At 46.2% G+C, this 18005-nt stretch overlaps 1 protein-coding gene across 1 annotated transcript in view; it reads right to left on the reverse strand.

The window, feature by feature from the left end:
* Positions 1–577: 577 nt before the first annotated feature.
* The window catches only part of NUP155 (nucleoporin 155), a 72162-nt gene continuing 54734 nt past the window's right edge, over positions 578–18005 (reverse strand). The window contains exons 31-35 of the mRNA XM_053297191.1: positions 16133–16253; positions 5197–5307; positions 3616–3752; positions 2701–2807; positions 578–1019 (exon numbers count right to left, since the gene is read on the reverse strand). Coding sequence (XP_053153166.1) covers positions 881–1019; positions 2701–2807; positions 3616–3752; positions 5197–5307; positions 16133–16253 — 615 coding nt within the window. The 3' untranslated portion in view covers positions 578–880. The remainder of the gene's footprint in view (positions 1020–2700; positions 2808–3615; positions 3753–5196; positions 5308–16132; positions 16254–18005) is intronic.

The following is an 18005-nucleotide window of genomic DNA, read 5'->3' on the forward strand; positions in this document are numbered from 1 at the left end:
GCAACAGCAGGTGAAAGGTCCTACACAGAAAGATAAGAACCCCACATGTTGTCAGCATGTATGGAAATAAAAGAGACTAGCAGAAATATATAACGAGTTGTGTCGCTAAGACTGCAGTCCTATGCACACATAGTTAGGATTCACTGACACTTACTGCTGAGTAAGCATATATTTGATTGCACTGTAAGTATAATCTTACCAAGAGAACAACTCTCAGAAGCATAGCTATGCTAGTTTGTTGCACTCAGCTCTTTCTCACTCAAGGCAAAGCAGTGATTCCTTAAAAAGGGCAAGAAGGCTGGATAGAAAACAGGAGAAGCTAAGGCTGCCTTCATCTTTCAGTCCAGGGGAGAATTTAAAGGTTCTGCGCAGTTCCCTCTCAGTGTAATCTGACAGCCCAGTTAATATTATTCATCAGAAGCACAAGCTATCAGTCAGGGTGATGATACAGCCATCCTTCAGTTAATGGTTGCTCTTTACAATCTGCAATCTGCTTTTCATAGCAAACATTCTCAGGAAAATGGCTGCATGATGTGGCTAGCACCTTGTTCAAACTCAATTTAAAATTAAAAAGGAAAACCATTTTACAAATAATTTTAATTGCAAGATGATACAATGCATCTTATTCCAAAGCATATAAAACTTTTTTACTATTAGAAAGTTTGGCAGGAGTAAAAAAAAAAAGAAAAAAAGAACCACACTTTGTACATTATGTTATATGCAAGGTTTGTTAAGAACCCAGAAGTATAATCATCCAACTATTTCAGCAGGAGCTTGATTATCTCCCCCACCCCCCACCCGCTTCTTTACAAACATTTGCCTTTTCAGAGTCCAGTGCAGCGACAGTTCATTCCACCTGGACAGTTGTGTATCATTGTAGTCAATGAAGCCGCTCTAATTTAGCCTGTAGAGATTTAAAGTTGCCCGTGATGGTCTGTACAGCTAGTGTTGGACTTATAGACTGCAGTTCCACAAGATAACCACTAACAGCATCCAGGCAGATATTTGTGAATCGTCGTCTAGAGAAAAAAGAACAAACAATTTGTTTGGGTTTATTTCTGGAATACAGGATTTGGGGTAGGGGGCACTTGCTGCATCATCCTATAATTTTGGAGCTACAAAGAATTTCTGAAGTCAGTAATAATCTGCCACTGTCTATGCCTGGCAATGGTGTAGGCAGGTGGTGTGATGTGCCAGTGTGTCAACTGAGAGGTGTGGAAAGAAACACATGCAGGACAAGATATACAAGGATCCTGTGTTTTGTGCTTACTATGTGCTTTCATAATGCTATATAATCCGGAGGGAACAGAAGTCCCCAGGAATGTTAATTGTGGTAAAGTAGGCCTTGGTTATCCACGGACTTGTAGACTGAAGTTGTGGATCTGCCGTTGCATCTTAGAGACCTGGTTTCTTTTGTCTACAGGTAGTAAAATTGACAAAATTTGCCTATCCACAGTTCCTGAGTGACCAGAGATGACTTCCAGTGTCATTTCCAGTCACAATTTTGCAGCAGAGAGTCATTTTGAGGTGCTTTAAAAAAAATTTCTGGCAAAATTTTGAGAAGATTTTTTTTGGGGGGGGGGGGCTTGCTAGAGAGACCTGGACAGCAAGGTACTATGCTTTATTCCTCCTCATTATGCTTTGGGGCCTTTCTTTTTAGCTTAATGAACCTACCCCCTGCATTCCCATAGGGAATGGGAATGTAAAGTAAAGTTGTGCCCTTTTTAAGTAAAGTTGTGCCCTCGAGTCCGTGCTGACTCCTGGCAACCACAGAGCCATGTGGTTTTCTTTGGTAGAATACAGGAGGGGTTTACCATTGCCGCCTCCTGCGCAGTGTGAGATGATATATCTTTCAGCACCTTCTTATATCACTGCTGCCTGATATAGGTGTTTCCAATGGTCTGGGAAACATACCAGCAGGGATTCGAACCAGTAACCTCTTCCTCGCTAAGCAAATCATTTCCCCGCTGCGCCATTAGGTAGTGGGTTTCTTTATTCATGGTTTTTGTATTTGTGGTTTCAGGCAAGACCAGAATCCCTGTGAATAGAGGACCTCATGTATTTGATTCACCACAATCTTCCCACTACAGGCAAAATAATTTATCAGAAATGGCTTCTAAGTGAGGTTCTGAAATGTGCCTAGAGCCAAATTCTGCATCTTCCCCTCTCTCCCAGTATAAATGTGTATGCAACGACATGCAGCTATGTGTCTTTCCAAAATGTGAGAGTGTCACTGAAGGGATGCTGTGCTGGGGATGGATAGGGCCAGTCACGCTCCCCCTGCTAAATAAAGAAAATCACCATTTTAAAAATGTGCCTCTTTTGTTTGGTTGGCCCTGCCCCCCATTTGTTATTTTATTAAGTTTTTATATAAAAGGGGAAAAATAAACCAATGTAAGCAAGAATGGTGATATTTTCATAACCATTATTACCTAATGCTCCAATACTACAATTACTATCACCAATACAAAAGAGAACCATATCAGCAAATATAGGATTGTATCTAAAGAGTCTGTAACTAAGTACCATGGAAATGATTTCAATGGTGCTTAGTCATTACTAACTTCCTTAGTTATATTAATTTCTTAGTTAGTAATGACCAGCTTAAGCCTCATTAATTTCAATGGTACTTAGTATTAATTTTCTTTAGAAACAACACAAAGTCCGCTTACAGTCTCAATATGCCAAAATCAAAGTTACCTTTCAAAGGCAGCCACTCTGTTAGGGTCTTGCACATATCCTGATAATAATACATGAATGCATTCCAAAAGGTGTAAAGGCTTCTTCATTTTGCTCCAGTATGGGTCCTATAAGGAAAAATTAAATCATATGAACGTGGGGGTGATTCATCAACATGTGCCTAAAATGCTAGTACACAGCTAACAAATGTAAAGGTTTTCCAACTCCTTACACAGTCCTCAAAATTAGTTCAACACCATTGCATGCTTGAGGGCAGGCATCCAACACATATCTTCCAAGGATTAACTTGCACAATCCAATGCATGTTTACTCAGAATTAAGATCCATTTTATTTATTTACATTTAACATCTGCTCTTCCTCCAAAGAGCTCCAAAGAGCTCAGTGTATGGTCAGGTTCATCCTCACAACAACCCTGTGAGGAAGGTTAGTTGAGAGATAAATGACTGGCCCATCATAGTCATCCAGTGAGTTTCGTAGCTGAATGGGGATTTGAACCTGGATCTCCCCAACCCTATTGCAATACCACACTGGCTCTTATAGAACTCTAGAGTTCTAGGAGGCTTACTCTTATGTAAGCATGCACAGTATTACGCTGATAGTTGTGGAGAACACACTGTGACACATATAGTTCTACCCAATTTATGGCAAGTCCTTTTCTACTATGCTGTGATATTACAAGACACGGACAAAACCAGGCTAGAGTTACAGGAAAAATGATGGTCCTGAATAGCACTGTTCACATTCAGCCTCAGTGCAGCTAAGAATTTCTGAATTAGTACAACTGGAGGCAAAATGCAGACAATTGGAAGTGCTGGGGAAATATTGTTAGTGTTGATCAGCAGCATTATATTGAGATATGTATTGGATATCATCATCATCATCATCAATCTAAAATGTTGAATATCTTCTCTTACCCGTGCTTTGAATAACTGATCGTATACTTCAAGAAGTCTTGGCAGTGGCACACCAATTTCTTGCATTGTGTAAGTTACAAATCCCACGTCCCAATTCAAAGAACAAACTTGCTGTTCTAGATACTGCACTAAGAAATCTGAGGGGGGGAAATAAACCAGCAATGACAGTCCATTTTTGTTGCAAGATTTTAATGACGACGACACTTCCAGGGCTCCCCCCCCACCCTCCACTTGTATGGCACCTTTGCTCAATGCACCTCAAAACAGTGAACCATCTGAAAGGTAATTCTCTTTGCCACAGGCACAAGGACACTGAGGAAAGAAAATCCCGAAGAGAAATAAAAGTGAGGGCTTCACCCTTTTTGTGTCCCCTTAGCTAAGCAGGGTCCACCCTGGTTGCATATAAATAGGAGACTTGATGTGTGAGCACTGTAAGATATTTCCCTAGAGGATGGAGCCACTCTGGGAAGAGCAGAAGGTTCCAAGTTCCCTCCCTGGCAGCATTTCCAAAATAGGGCTGAGAGTGATTCCTGCCTGCAACCTTGGAGAAGCTGCTGCCAGTCTGGGTAGACAATAATGAGCGAGATGGATCTATGGTCTGACTCCATATACAGTATAGCAGCTTCCTAAAACGTAATTTAAAAGGAACAGCTAGTCTTAGTGCAAAAACCAAAAAAGGGAGAAAATGTCAATAGCTCTCAAGATCATTAGAAGAGAACTGACTGGGAAGGAGCTTACTTCAAGTCTGTGTGGACAAAGCTATGATTTTCACCAGGGCAGTGGACAGAAGTTCCTGCTTCTGCTTCCTTTGGCAGAGTTCAGGAAGGTTCCAGTGTGTGACCTATGCAGGTGTAGTAACCATTTGTGGGACCACATGGAAGCCATAAATACTCAACACACTCAGGGTACAATTCAACTACATACGTGGCGATAAGCATGACATTTAATGGAGCCTTTCTCCTCCCCACCAGCTGGCCCCAAGATTGGCATGATTTGTGCGTCAGTCATTACTCTAAATGGGAAGACCGTGTATACTTTCCAGGCACTCATCCTGCTTTCTCTCTCCTCTGCATGACCCCAAACTGCAGGTACTTCCTGACTGTAGTCAGAGGACTGCATATGTTGCTTTGTGCCCGTGTGTATGCACACATTTATTTTAGACCACTCCAGCTTTACATCGTAATGTGACAGTTCAAAAGGACAAATGGAATAGCTTGAAGTATTAATCTGTGACCATAGCACAGTGGCTATGAGAACACCTGCTTTGCATGCAGAAGGTCCCAGGTTCAATCCCTGGCATCTCCAGGTAGGGCTGGGAAAGACTCCTGCCTGAAACCTTAGGGAGGAAACCGCTGCCTGTGAGTGCAGACAATACTGAGCTTGATGGACCAAGAGTCTGGCTTAAGGCAGCTTCCTATGTTTTCTAGTCTTATTCCCAAATATTTGTTCATTGTGTTTTGTGTAAACATTTTCCTAGAAATATCTTCCCCATTTTAAAACAAACAAGCAAAGGAATTTACTCCTGTGTAAGCAGAAGTATGAATGGTTGTGTGCTTCCCAAACATAATCTGAAATATATACCTAAAGGAAAATAGCGAGGTGTCCCAGCATAGATTTTGCCAAGCATGATCATCTTCAGGCTTAGAGCATGCATCCTGTCAGCCGCACTCATAGCCACACTATCACTCAGAGCTGAAAGAGAAAATATATACTGTTTTAAAAGGTTTAAGGGCTTATTTGCTTTGGTTTTTTCTTCAAATACACAGCACAGACCCCAAAACAAAACAAACCTCCTGTGGATGGGCCATAAATGCATACCCATGTTTATAGAACCCTGGATCATAAACATTAGTCTTTCTAAACCAAGAATGTAAAGAACATTAAGGCACCATATTAGCACATCTGTAAAATGTTAGCAACTCACAAAGATACTCGTCTTTATGACAATCTACTCACCCCTGTTTGAAGTACTGTAGCAGGATTAAGTCTATAATGCATTTAATGGTGCAGCGGGGAAGTAACTTGCCTAGGGAGCAAGAGATTGGTGGTTCAAATCCCCGCTGGTATGCTTCCCAGTCTATGGGAAACACCTATATTGGGCCGCAGCAATATAGGAAGAAGCTGAAAGGCATCAGCTCATACTGCGCAGGAGATGGCAATGGTAAACCCCCTCCTGTATTCTACCAAAGAAAACCACATGGCTCTGTGGTTGCCAGGAATCAACACCAACTCGATGGCACAATTTTTCCTTTATTGCTACTATAGTTATCTGGTTTTGTTGGATCTCAGATTGACAGAGGCAGAACATGGGTGCCTGCCTTCCTTGAGTTGTGGTTTGTTTTGTTTGTGAGTTAGAGACTTGGACAGTGGCAGCTCTCTCTCTCTCATATTTCTTGGTGATTACTTTGATGAGCTCCATGTCTGGCCTTGAGACTAACTTGTGCTTCACTCACTGCTCTGCTCTGCAATCTGCATTGCAAGGTGTACTCAGTCAAAATGTGGCTGAAGTTGCTTTAACTGAGCTTATGGCTATGCTTGCTGCTAAGGATGCTGCTGTGGCAAGCTGTTGCAATGATAGGAAGTAAGGAGTCATAATTGTGTGTGAGAGAGCAACTTGTGCCAATGATGTTACTGCACCACTGGCACTGTGGCTGGCAATGGATTCTCGGTCAGTGATTCTTTTGGGGCCATTTGTGGACTGTGTTTGAAATGTGTGTTCCATGTTGGGAGGGACAGATTACCTTTTACTGTGTGCTTCTGCAGGGTTGCAAAATGCATTGCAGATTGCAATGCAAAACTGTTCCAGTCATAGGGAACAAAGGTGAACTCGAAACATGGCAGGTCGCTTACCTGTAACTTTAGTTCTTCTAGTGGTCATCTGTATACTTACATGAATGGGCTTTGTGCCCATGTCAGAGTGTCTGCAAGCTGAAATTATCTCCTTTTTGGTAGTAGCCCGCCCCTCCTGGTGATGTGCATATGTGCCTGGCTTCCCTCCTTCAGTCCCTGAGTCCATTGGCCTAGAGAACTAGAGAGGGGAGGATGGGTGGGTGTGTAAGAGTTTTAAGAGCACAGATTAAGATTAGAAGAACCAAAGTTCTTGGTAAACAACTTGTCGTTCTTCAGTGTTGTCTCTGTGCTCTACACAAATGGGCACACAGCAAGCTGCACCCTGTGCATGCCTTACCTGGAGGCAGGAGATCATGTAAAGAGCGATTGAAGAACAGCCATTCCAAAGGAAGCATCTCTGTGGGAGTGCACATCCAGGGTGTAGTGATGCTTGAAGTAGTGAGGAGACACCCAAGTCACAGCCTGACAGATTACATCCAGCGGAACCACACAATCAAAAGTTGTGAAGACTGCCACTGCCCAGTTGGAATGGGCCTTGACACAGATGGGTATATCTTTGATGGCTAAATGGTAGCACAGTCTGATGGTCCTTACGACCGAACGAGAAAGAGTCTGAGAAGAGCCCTGTTTGCCCCTGTTCGGGCTTGTGTGGGTAACAAATAACGACTGTGATTGTCTCTAGTCAGTATTGCAGTGCACATAAAATGCCAGTGCTCTGCAGATTTAATTCGGACTCTTTCAAGTGTAATAGGTAGGACCAGATGTCTGTGGTGGACAGGTGAGTGGGAGAAGCGTTTCTAGAATGTAAAAACTCTAGGAAACATTTCCATTTATGCTGATAAGATTTTAATTTTGTAGGTTTCCTGGCTGCTGTGAGGATGTGTTGCAGGTCCTGTGCGGAGGGGGGAGGATCCACCACACTGTGAGGTGGAATCTCTAGAGATCTGGATGATGGAGCCAACCAGACTGTTGGTTGAATAGGTGAGGAAATGTGGGAAGCTGAAGATGGCAGGCCACGGAGAACTGAAGCTGGCGAGGGAACCATGGATGCCTGGGCCACCAAGGCGTTATTAGAATGCACTCTCGCTTCTCTTGTGGATGAGTGGGATGTGGGGGAACTGGTAAGCAAAGAGTCCAGTCCAGGGCGAACATGTCCCCTGGAGAGTGCCTGCCCTTTCCGCCCTAGAGCAGTACTGGTGGCATTGTGCATTGAAGGGCAATGCAAAGAGGTCTATTTCCAGGGTGCCCTACAGAGCGAAGAGGGACTGGAGGACTGAAGGGTCTATGTGCCACTTGTGAGAGTCCATGCCAGCTCTGCTCAGAGTTTTTGCTTTCAAATTGACCTTGCCCTTGATATGTATCATCCCATGGGGGTGATCTAATGTTGTATGCACCATTGTCATATTTCTAGTGCTAGATGGAGTATCATGGAGCTGGTGCCTCCTTGTCTGTTTAGATATGCTTTCACCATTGTGTTGTAAGTCTAGAGCAGGGATTCTCAAAGTTGGGTCCCCAGATGTTATTGGACTTCAGCTCCCATAATCCCCAGCCCCAGTGGCCTTTGGTTAGGGATTATGGGAGTTGAAGTCCAATAACATCTGGGGACCCAACGTTGAGAATCTCTGGCCTAGAGTGTGATGACAGAATGTCTGAGGATAGGCAGGAACCCCTTGAAGGCTTTGAAGATGGCTAACAGTTCGAGGAAGTTTACGTGGTGTTTGGCCTCTTGTATTTCCCACAAGCCCCGGATATGGAGGTTGCCCATGTGAGCTCCCCATCTGGTTAATGATGCATCCATGGTCATGATGTGCTATGGTAATGGAGGATGGAATGAGGACCCCAGGCTAAGATTATATTCTGCTCATCAGAGGATGGATTAGTGGATGTGATGAGGTAAGTGTGGGAGGAACTAGTGTTGTAAGGTGCAGGAGCATAGACACATGTGGGGGAGAACCTGTATCATTGAGGCCATGTAGCCTAATAATTGTATTGTGTGGGTGTGGTGCCATGGACAATCCACAACTTGGGTAACTAGATGGCATGGATTCTCCATGTCAGCAGGTAAATCTTTGCATGTATGGAGTGGAACAGGAGTCCTGTGAATTCTATGCATCTCGTGGGGTTGAGCTTGGATTTATCATAACTGATTTGGAGACCGAGATGGTTTAAGAGGTTGATTGTGGCTGCAATGAAGCATTGGACTATTTGCAGAGTATCACCGACAATCAACCAGTCATCCAAGACCAGAAAAATCTGGGTTCCTGGTTGCTGCAGGAAGGCCACCACTGGGATCCATGCATTTAATGAAAACCCTCGGGGCCGAGGCCAGGCTGAAGGATAGGAATTTGAACTGGTGGGCTTGGGTCCTGAAACAGAGGTATTGCTGGTGTTGAGGGTGGATGGTGAGGTGTTATTAAGCATCTTTGAGGTCCAAGGAAGCGATCCATGTCCCCTCTTGAAGGACAGTGAGGATGGTTGGTATGGTCATCATGTGAAAGCGTGTGTATGAAATGCATTTGTTTAGTTCCCGAGTTCCAGGAGGGGGCGAAGGCCTCCATTGTGCTTGGAGATGGCAAAATAAGAGGAGTAGAACCCCGTGTGGCTAGTTTTGGCACCGGTTCAATGGCTTGCTTGTGGAGGAGAGAGACTACCTCTTCCAGCAACATTGAGATAAGGGTTGTAGTGATGGGTGGGGAGGAAAGGGGTATAGAAGAAAATTCCAGCATGTAAACAATTCTTATGATTGTAAGGACTCGTGAATCTGATGTAATGGCTTCCCAGGCGGGAGGATATGGGGGTAGGTGGGTCCCCTGGACGGGACAGTAAGTGTTTCTTGGGGAAGGGAGCTGACAGCCAAGATTTTGGGGCTGTAGGCCAGTGGGTGTTATACGGCTGTCTCTTCCCATAGGACTGGTAGTGAGGCGCACAAAAGGAATGTTCTGTAGATTGGAACTGGGAGGAGGGGCATTGGGGCTGGCTTCCGGTCCACTTGCTGGGTCTGCTGATCTGCGAGGGAGATTGGAACAAAGATGCGAGCAAAAATGTTGGACCTTCTGCAGGGTCTCATCCATCTTTTCTCCAAAGAGGGCATCACCGTTAAAAGGAAGATCCTCTATGCGGGAGTAAGCCTCATACGCTAGTTCTGTAGGGTGAAGCCAGGCATGGGGATGAATTGCTATAGAGGTGGCCATGACCTTAGCATTCTGCCAAATGTCTTGCAGAATATAACTCCTGCTTGGCTAGGTAAGCAGCTTCACTCAGGAACACCTTGGCTGGTTCTTTCTTGTCATGAGGAAGATGGTGAAGGAATGGCATTAGTCATTCCCACAGAAAGTGGTTGTAATGAGCACTGAATACTACATAATTAGCGATTTTCAAATGAAGAGCTGAGATGGAATATAGCTGCCTACTGAAGGTGTCAGGTTTTTGGCACTTTTTGTCAGCCGGCATGGAGGCTGGGTGGGATCTGTGTTTAGATAAGGAAGATTCAACCACCACTGAGTGAGTGGTGGGATGCCACTGCAAAAATTTGCCCATTTGCTCTTCTTCAGTATAGACACTATAAAAATTCTCCAGTCATTTGATTGGCTGAGGCAAGGATGATTATTTTTGCCAACAAGCGTTAGCAATTTCCATGAGCACAGTGTTCTTGGGAAGAGAAATGGGGGCACGTGCATCCACATCAATGAGTTAAAAAAAAATAGGTCGGGATCAGTCTTGTGATGTGTCAGTTGGAATCCCAAGGAGGTAGCCATACATGAAATATATTCTGCATTTTATTTATTTATTTATTTAACTTGTCAGAGATGGGGAGGATCGCATCTCAGCAGGGCGCGCATGCCACAATCTCAGTACAGCAATCCAGAAGGCCCGTCTCCGCGTGGGCACCAGACGAGCTGGCGGTAACTGGAGACTGACCTCCTCAAGTGACCTCAATGGGCGGTGGGGCACATAACGAAGAAGGCGTTCTCTTAAATACCCAGGGCATAAGCCATTTAGGGCTTTATAAGTTATAACTAGCACTTTGTATTCTGCCCGGAAACCAACTGGCAGCCAGTGTAGCTCCATCAACAAGGGAGTAATGTGGCCTTTCCGAGATTACCCGGAGACCAACCTGGCTGCCGCATTCTGAACCAACTGAAGTTTCCGGACTACGTACAAAGGCAGCCCCACATAGAGTGCATTACAGAAGTCCAGTCTGGATGTTACCAACAGATGTACCACTGTTTTGAGGTCGTTGATCTTGAGAAACAGGAGCAGCTGGTGTATCAGCCGGAGCTGATAGAAAGCACCCCTGGCCACTGCCTCAACCTGAGAAACCAGGGAGAGGTGTGGATCCAGAAGTACTCCCAGACTGCGGACCTGTTTCTTTTGGGGAAGTGTGACCCCATCTAGAACAGGTAAGTCAAAATAGTCTCTGGAGTTCTGACCTCGCACAATAAGTACCTCCATCTTATCTGGATTCAGCTTCAGTTTATTCTCCCTCATCCAGCCCATTACTGCTTCCAGGCAGGCATTCAGAGAAGATATGCCATCTCCTGAAGAAGTTGACATGGAGAAACAGATCTGGGTGTCATCAGCATACTGATAACATCCCGCTCCAAATCCCCTGATGATCTCTCCCAGCGGTTTCATGTAGATGTTGAAAAGCATTAGAGAGAGTATGGAGCCTTGAGGGACACCATACTTAAGCTTAGATTTTAAAGAGCAACAATCTCCGATTGACACCATCTGGAATCTGTCCGAGAGGTAGGAGCAAAACCACTGTAAAATAGTGCCTCCCACCCCCAACCTCCTCAAACGTTCCAGAAGGATACTATGGTCGATAGTATCGAAAGCCACCGAGAGATCCAACAGGACCAACAGAGTCACACTTCCTCTGTCAATTCCCAACTGGAGATCATCCATCAGGCTGACCAAGGCAGTCTCCACCCCATAGCCTGCCTGGAAGCCAGTTTGAAATGGGTCTAGACAATCAATTTTCTCCAAGACTGCCTAGAGCTGAGAGGCCACCACCCTCTCAATTACCTTGCCCAGCCATGGGAGGTTGGAGACAGGCCTATAGTTGCTCAACTCTGAGGGATTTAATGTAGGCTTCTTTAAAAGAGGTCTAATAATTGCCTCCTTGAGACAAGGAGGCATCCTGCCTTCCCTCAGAGAAGCATTTATGATTTCCACCAGGCCTCCTACAACAGCCTCCCTGCTAGATAGAACAAGCCATGTTGGACAAGGGTCAAGGTAACAAGTGGTAGGCCTCACCACTCCAAGCAGCTTGTCCACATCCTCAGGAGTCACAAACTGAAACCGATCCAGTCGAACCACATAAGGAGTTGTTGGACACTTTCAATTAAGACATCAAATTAATTATGGAGTTGCCGTCTAAGTCGGCCCGAATCCGAGAGATTGTATCTGTGAAAAATTCATTAAACACATCATAGCGGATAACTGATGACTCCAAATTCTGGTTCAGGGGAAGTGGCGGGGGGGGGGGCACGATACTAGTCCCCTCACAACCCTGAACAACTCCACCGGACACGAGTTTGCAGAAGCAATACGGGCAGAAAAGAACCACTTCGTATCACCTGAGCATAGATCTTTAACTGTGCTCTATGACATAATCTGTTGGATTCAAGTCGAGTCTTTCTCCACTTGTGCTGCAGTCACCTACCTTGCCGCCTTAGCCCCTGTAGATCTTCCGTATACCAAGGGGCCAGTTTTGAAGCAGGTCGGAGGGGATGCTTAGGAGCAATCGTGTCTACTGCCCTGGTGAGCAAGTTGTTCCAATTCTCAACCAGGGCATCAACAGGATCACTGGCAGAGCCAATTTTAAATCTCTCCAAGGCTTCTTGGAATCCTACTGGATCCAATAATCTCTTCGGGCGGACCATTTTAATCGGCTACTTGCCCCTGCAGAGGTTAGAAGTGGATGTAAGTCTGACCTTAACCAGAAGGTGGTCCGTCCATGACAAAAGGGAGATCGTAGGAGTCCCCAACGACGGAACACCACCCTGATCAGAGTAAAAGACCAGATCAAGCGTGTGACCTGCTATATGTGTCGGTGCAGAGACCACTTGGGATAGGCCCATAGCTGTCATGGCTGCTATGAACTCCTGAGCTGCCCCAGACAAATTGGTCTCAAAATGAACATTGAAGTCCCCCAGCACCAAAAGTCTGGGAGACTCCAACGCGAGTTCTGCAACCAAGTCCGTGAGCTCAGTAAGGGATTCCATTGGGCAGCGGGGCAATCGGTACACCAACAGAAGTCCCAATCTATCCCTAGCCCCCAAACTCAAGTACACACATTCAATATGGTCTGATACCCTAACAGGGACCCTGGTAAGGGAGTTGTTATCCTTATAGACCACAGGCATTCCATAATTTGCAGAAAACCAGATTTAGGGTCCACTAGAAGATCCAGCAGTGAGGAGCCTAAGGATGCTAGCTCTGACTGGGTGGATTGCACTTCCACATCCTCATATTCAGACTCTTGGTCCATGGTGATGTCATCGTGGTTAGACTGTGTGTCATCCAGGGATTTGTCCTCATGGGATGATGGTTGCTCCCCCATGGTTGGGATCAACTGCTCCGTCTGTGTCCGTGGGTCTGGTGTGTTCTGTGCAGAGGCCTGGTGTGTACTTGTTCATGGTAGCAGAGGTAGGGGTTCCTGTTTCCGGTTGATCTGATGTCATTGTGGGGCTAGGACCTCAGAGGAGAGGGCCTGTGAATCTGTCCTGGAAAGATGGAATGGTTGAGTTACATGTCTTGGCATTAAGTGGGATCAAGCTTGTCCGGCTTGTTAATATTCCCACTGGTCCAGCTGGGAGTGTTGTGGCTGATGCTGGGGTCAACCCCTGGTAGAGGATTTGTGCCATGAGATTTCACTGTGGCAGCTGGGTTCATAAGCCAGACAGTACCGTTTTGCAGTGTGATAAGCCCTGCAGTCCAGGTTGGAATAATTCTGGACAATGTAGTAGGATTGGTCTTGGCAATAAATGGCAAACACAGTCAATGGATGCTGGTACTGTCGGTATCGACCAAAGGCTCTTTGTTTTGGATTTGGGAAGAGTTTTTACAGTTTGGAGCGGTAGTCCTCGATGTCTGAGTACGCCTCCATTTCATAAGGTGGATCCTCCAGCTAGAGTGCTTCAGGTTCAGAATGGCTTTCAGGTTCAGAGCGCAGATCTACCAAGGGTGGATAATAGGGCTCCCCAGTATACACTGGGTCATGGTTGGGCTATTGTCCGATACCAAGCATGCCGAGCTGGGTGAGCTGAGATGGTGTTCCCGGCCAAGGGAATGCCAATGTAGTTGAGCAGTGAGTTACATTGTTGTTTGCTTCAGCTTCTTTTTTGGTTTCATAATGGACTCAAGGTTCTCCATCAAAGACTTCCATTTAGGAGGCTTCGGTGTGGGTTAAGTCAGCTTTGCGAGCTGAGGTTTTGTGGGCTTCGGAGCCCGCAGGGTGGGATCTCTTTTTCTTCTTTGGCAGCGGTATGGTGGGAGCCATCAAGCCTGATACAATTGGGGTAGATTTTTGTGGTGAACCTGTGCCTGAAGTTTGATGGTACTGAGATGGTTGGTGCAGATCCATGGGCACAATAAAATACCTGGATGAGGCCTGATCTTGGGGCATCAGTAGGCAGTGTGGTGCTAAGGGCTTGTGAGCCCAAATGTGCTGGAGGCGAACTCAAGGTGGTGGGCCGAGGGCAGCTGGTAGAATTGCTGGACCTGGCTTGCATTACAGTGGAGGTCAATGCTGTCTGGGAAGATTTAAGTGCTTGTTCCCAGACGCCCTGTTTTTTCATGCTTTTTTGGTGAACTTGACGCAGTAGATGCACAGAATAAAACTCTAAAAACACAAACTGGGAAAGAGAGAAGTAGCAACCTTAAAAACAGTAAGAAAGAGCTAAGAAGAGACGAATACAGGGGAATAAGATAAAGAGGTGTTTTTTCTTCTTCAAAAAGCTTGGAGCAACTCACAACAATATTGTTCTGTCGGTAGAAGAAGAAAGACCGAAGGAGGGAAGCCAGGCACATATGCACATCACCAGGAGGGGCAGGGTTACCGTCAAGATACCAGAGAGAATTTCAGCTTGGAGAACCTCATTGTTACCCATGAGTAACTTCTTGGGTGAAAGGTAGCATGATGGGTGCTACCTACCACCCCAAACACAAAACAAATGGGCAAATGAGCAGTTTTAAAAACAATTTTAACTTTCCCCCCAAACCCCCACAAGTCCTATGGGGGTCCAGGGAAAAAGGTTATTTTTTCTTAAATTGCCTACTTGCCCATTTCTTTTGTAGACTGGGTGGTAGATAGTACCCATCATGCCCTACTCTTCAACCCACTTTGGTGTCCCTAGGAGCTACCCACGGGGAACAATGGGGCGATTCAGTTCCCCATTGTTCCCTATGGCTGAAATACTCGAAATGTCTGTTTTGTCAAAACAGCTGGCTTGACCATTTTGTGTTTTGTTTTGATCTTGGGGGGGGGGGAACAAAATTGGTTTCATACACATACCTATCTAGACGGTGTACACAATTTAACACAACCAATATAAAACAGAGAAAAAAACAAAACAATTTCACAGTATATAAAGTTAAAACAATTTCACGGGATAAAGTTAAGCAGTTTAAAATTAATTTCACTTAAAAGCCTGAGAAAATAGGTGTGTTTTGAGGATCTTTTTAAAAGCAATCAGAGCTAGAAATACTCTTATTTTGACAGGGAGCATATTCCAAAACCTCGGGGCAGCCACAGAGAAGGCCTGGTTCTGGGTTGTCATCAAACATGGTGGCAACCATAATCAGACCTCTCCAGAAGATCTTAAAAGGCGAGAGGGTTCATGACAAATAAGGCATTCTCTTATGCACCTTGCATCCAAGACATTGGGGACTTTATAGGTAATAACCAGCACATTGTATTTTGATCGGAAACACATGTTCTTTTTTAAATGGTGCGATAGTTTGGGTTGTCCCAGAGATCAGTCTGGCTGCTGCATTGTGTATCAATTGCAGCTTCCAGACTACGTACAAAGGCAGCACCACGTAGAGTGCATTACATTAGTCAAGCCTAATGTAAATTACATTTACCAGCAAATGCACCACCTCCAGAAATGGGAATAGCTGGACATATCAGCTGAAGTTGATAAGAAGTGCTCCAAGCCACTGCCTCAACCTGAGATACCAAAAAGAGTTTTGGATCCAGGAGCACTTCCAAGCTATGTAGCTTACCTTTCAGGGGGAGTGTAACCCCATCCAGAACAGACAGATCTAAACCATGTCTTGGGTCCTGACCCCCATAGTCAGTGCCTCCATCTTATATGGATTCAACTTCATTCATTCATTCGATCTCTATACAAACTTCAGTTTGTTATCCCTCATCCAGCCTATTACCGCCTCCAGGCAGGCCCTTAAGCTGGAATGGCATACTTTAGAACCATGTTTACTCATGGACCAATTGACATCTGGCTTATTGACATCTGCAAAGATACATCACTTAGGAACATACTTCAGGATCAAGAATAATATCCTCTTTTTCAATTAAAATCATTAGCATGTATGTGGTGGAGCTAGAGTATCTTTTTCTACTTGAACTGATGGAGGACACAGAATTATGTCATTCTGTGTTTTCCTTCAAAGAGTTTAGTTTACCAACTGGACCTACCTTTCTCAATTATTTCTTGCCAAAGGGTCTGCACCAAAATCGGGTCTGAAAGACCAGCACAATGTATAATGGCCAGCTTACATTCAGAGAGTTTGAATGGGTCAGCAAATTCCCCATAAAGCTGCAGTTAAAAAAAAAAAAAGAATCCATTAATCATTCCTGTATAATAAATGCAGCATTTAAGAAGTTAGCTTTCACTAACAAAGAAATGGGAGTAACAATGTACCTCCACCCCAAATATCCAATGAGCTTTGTAAGAAGCCTACTGAAACGTTCAGCACTAGAGCCCCACAATAGGATTATTACTGACAAATCAAATCTATATTATAATCCACTAACATCAAGCAAACATTGATGTAGAATTGGAAATTTTTGATACTTGACACATTGTAAGGATATTTTTTGTGATGCAATAGCATATTGGTCCACATGATTACTCGAAGTAGTCCCATTGAAATTAAAAGCCAAGTTAGGCACTGTCTAATGTCATTTTCCTTCAGAGGAGGATTGCATCCGCAGCTAGGATGGGTTGTCTCGACCTCCTGCTCCTAGACAGGGCCAATCAAAACTTCGGCTGACAGCAGGAAGGAGGGGCAATCCCCCAACACTCTCCAGTTCTTCGCCCTGTCTCGCTCCTGCAGGACCGCTTTTCTTGCTCCTCTGTACCCTACTCTTTCCTGCATCTCGGCTATAGGGTATTGCAAGGGGGTAGGAAGGGGATTGTTTACCTCTTCGCGACTCCCAGATACCCGCCGCGGTGATGGAGTCTCAGCGCGAAGAGAGATTTCTCCCTCCCTCTCAGAGGATTCTATAGCACACTCCGTGTGCCGTGCCGAGTGGGCTGCGGCTCCTGATCCCGCGCCCCGTACTCGGTCCCAGGGGTCAGCTAACGCCGGCAAAAGGGCAAAGAAGAGCGCTAAATCCTCAGGTTCCCGCTCGTCGGCAGGCAGGTCTCCGCCCCAACCGCAGCCGCCCGCCGGAGGAATTCTCCTCCAAGATGGTGGGGCGGCTATGACGCTCCCGTTCTGCTCCGGGAGCTGGCATCGGAAGGGGTAATCGCTGGTGAGCCTGGGGACCCCTTGGAGGGAGCGTCCAGGTTGGGGGACTCCCTCCCCGCTCCACCCGCCAAGCGCCTTTGCGCCCCGATCGCGTCCGCCGAAATTGCCGCCCCTGCTCCAACAGCAGATTCGGCTGAGGAAGGGGAGATCCCGCCGCGTTTTGCGGCTTTGCTGAGGCAAGTGGTGGCGGAGGAGCTTCAGAAGCTGCCCTAGCTGGCTCCGTCTGTGGCGGCGCAGCGCCCTTTTCCCGCCCAACCGCTTGCAGCCCCGGCCACCTTTCCCGCCCAGAGTTTTCCCACCAGTGTGCCGGCGGCCATTTTGGGCACGACTTCTGCCGCGCCGAACTCTGTTCTGCCTCCTGGCCTGCCCGCACCGCCCCAAGAAGGGGGTCCCCCTCCCTTGTCCCCGTGCCGCCCGATTTCCCGGCTGCCTGCCGCTACCCCCTCCTGCCCTGCTCCCAGGGAGGCACCGGCACCCTCGGAGGCTTCGGACTCCGATAGGGAGGAGGGGGAGCTATCGGGGGACGATGAGGACCCATCCTCCTTGCCTCAGACTAGTTTCCGCTTGTTCTCCCAGACGGATTACCCAGTCCTTCTCCACAAAGTGAGAAAGACCCTCCGCCTGGGGGGGGGGTCGTTCAGCCTAATCCCGAGGGACCTGAGGGGGACCCCACAGTGCTACCTTCACTGAGACCCCATGAGGTGGCTGTTCCATGCCCCCAGCTGTTTTTGGACACCTTCCAGGCTGAATGGGACAGGCCTATTGAGGGCAAGGGACCCCCTCCCGCTGTACATCGTATGTACAATGCTGACAGC

The sequence above is a fragment of the Hemicordylus capensis genome, chromosome 2 (assembly GCF_027244095.1).
Source record: "Hemicordylus capensis ecotype Gifberg chromosome 2, rHemCap1.1.pri, whole genome shotgun sequence".
In the NCBI taxonomy this organism is placed as follows: domain Eukaryota; kingdom Metazoa; phylum Chordata; class Lepidosauria; order Squamata; family Cordylidae; genus Hemicordylus; species Hemicordylus capensis.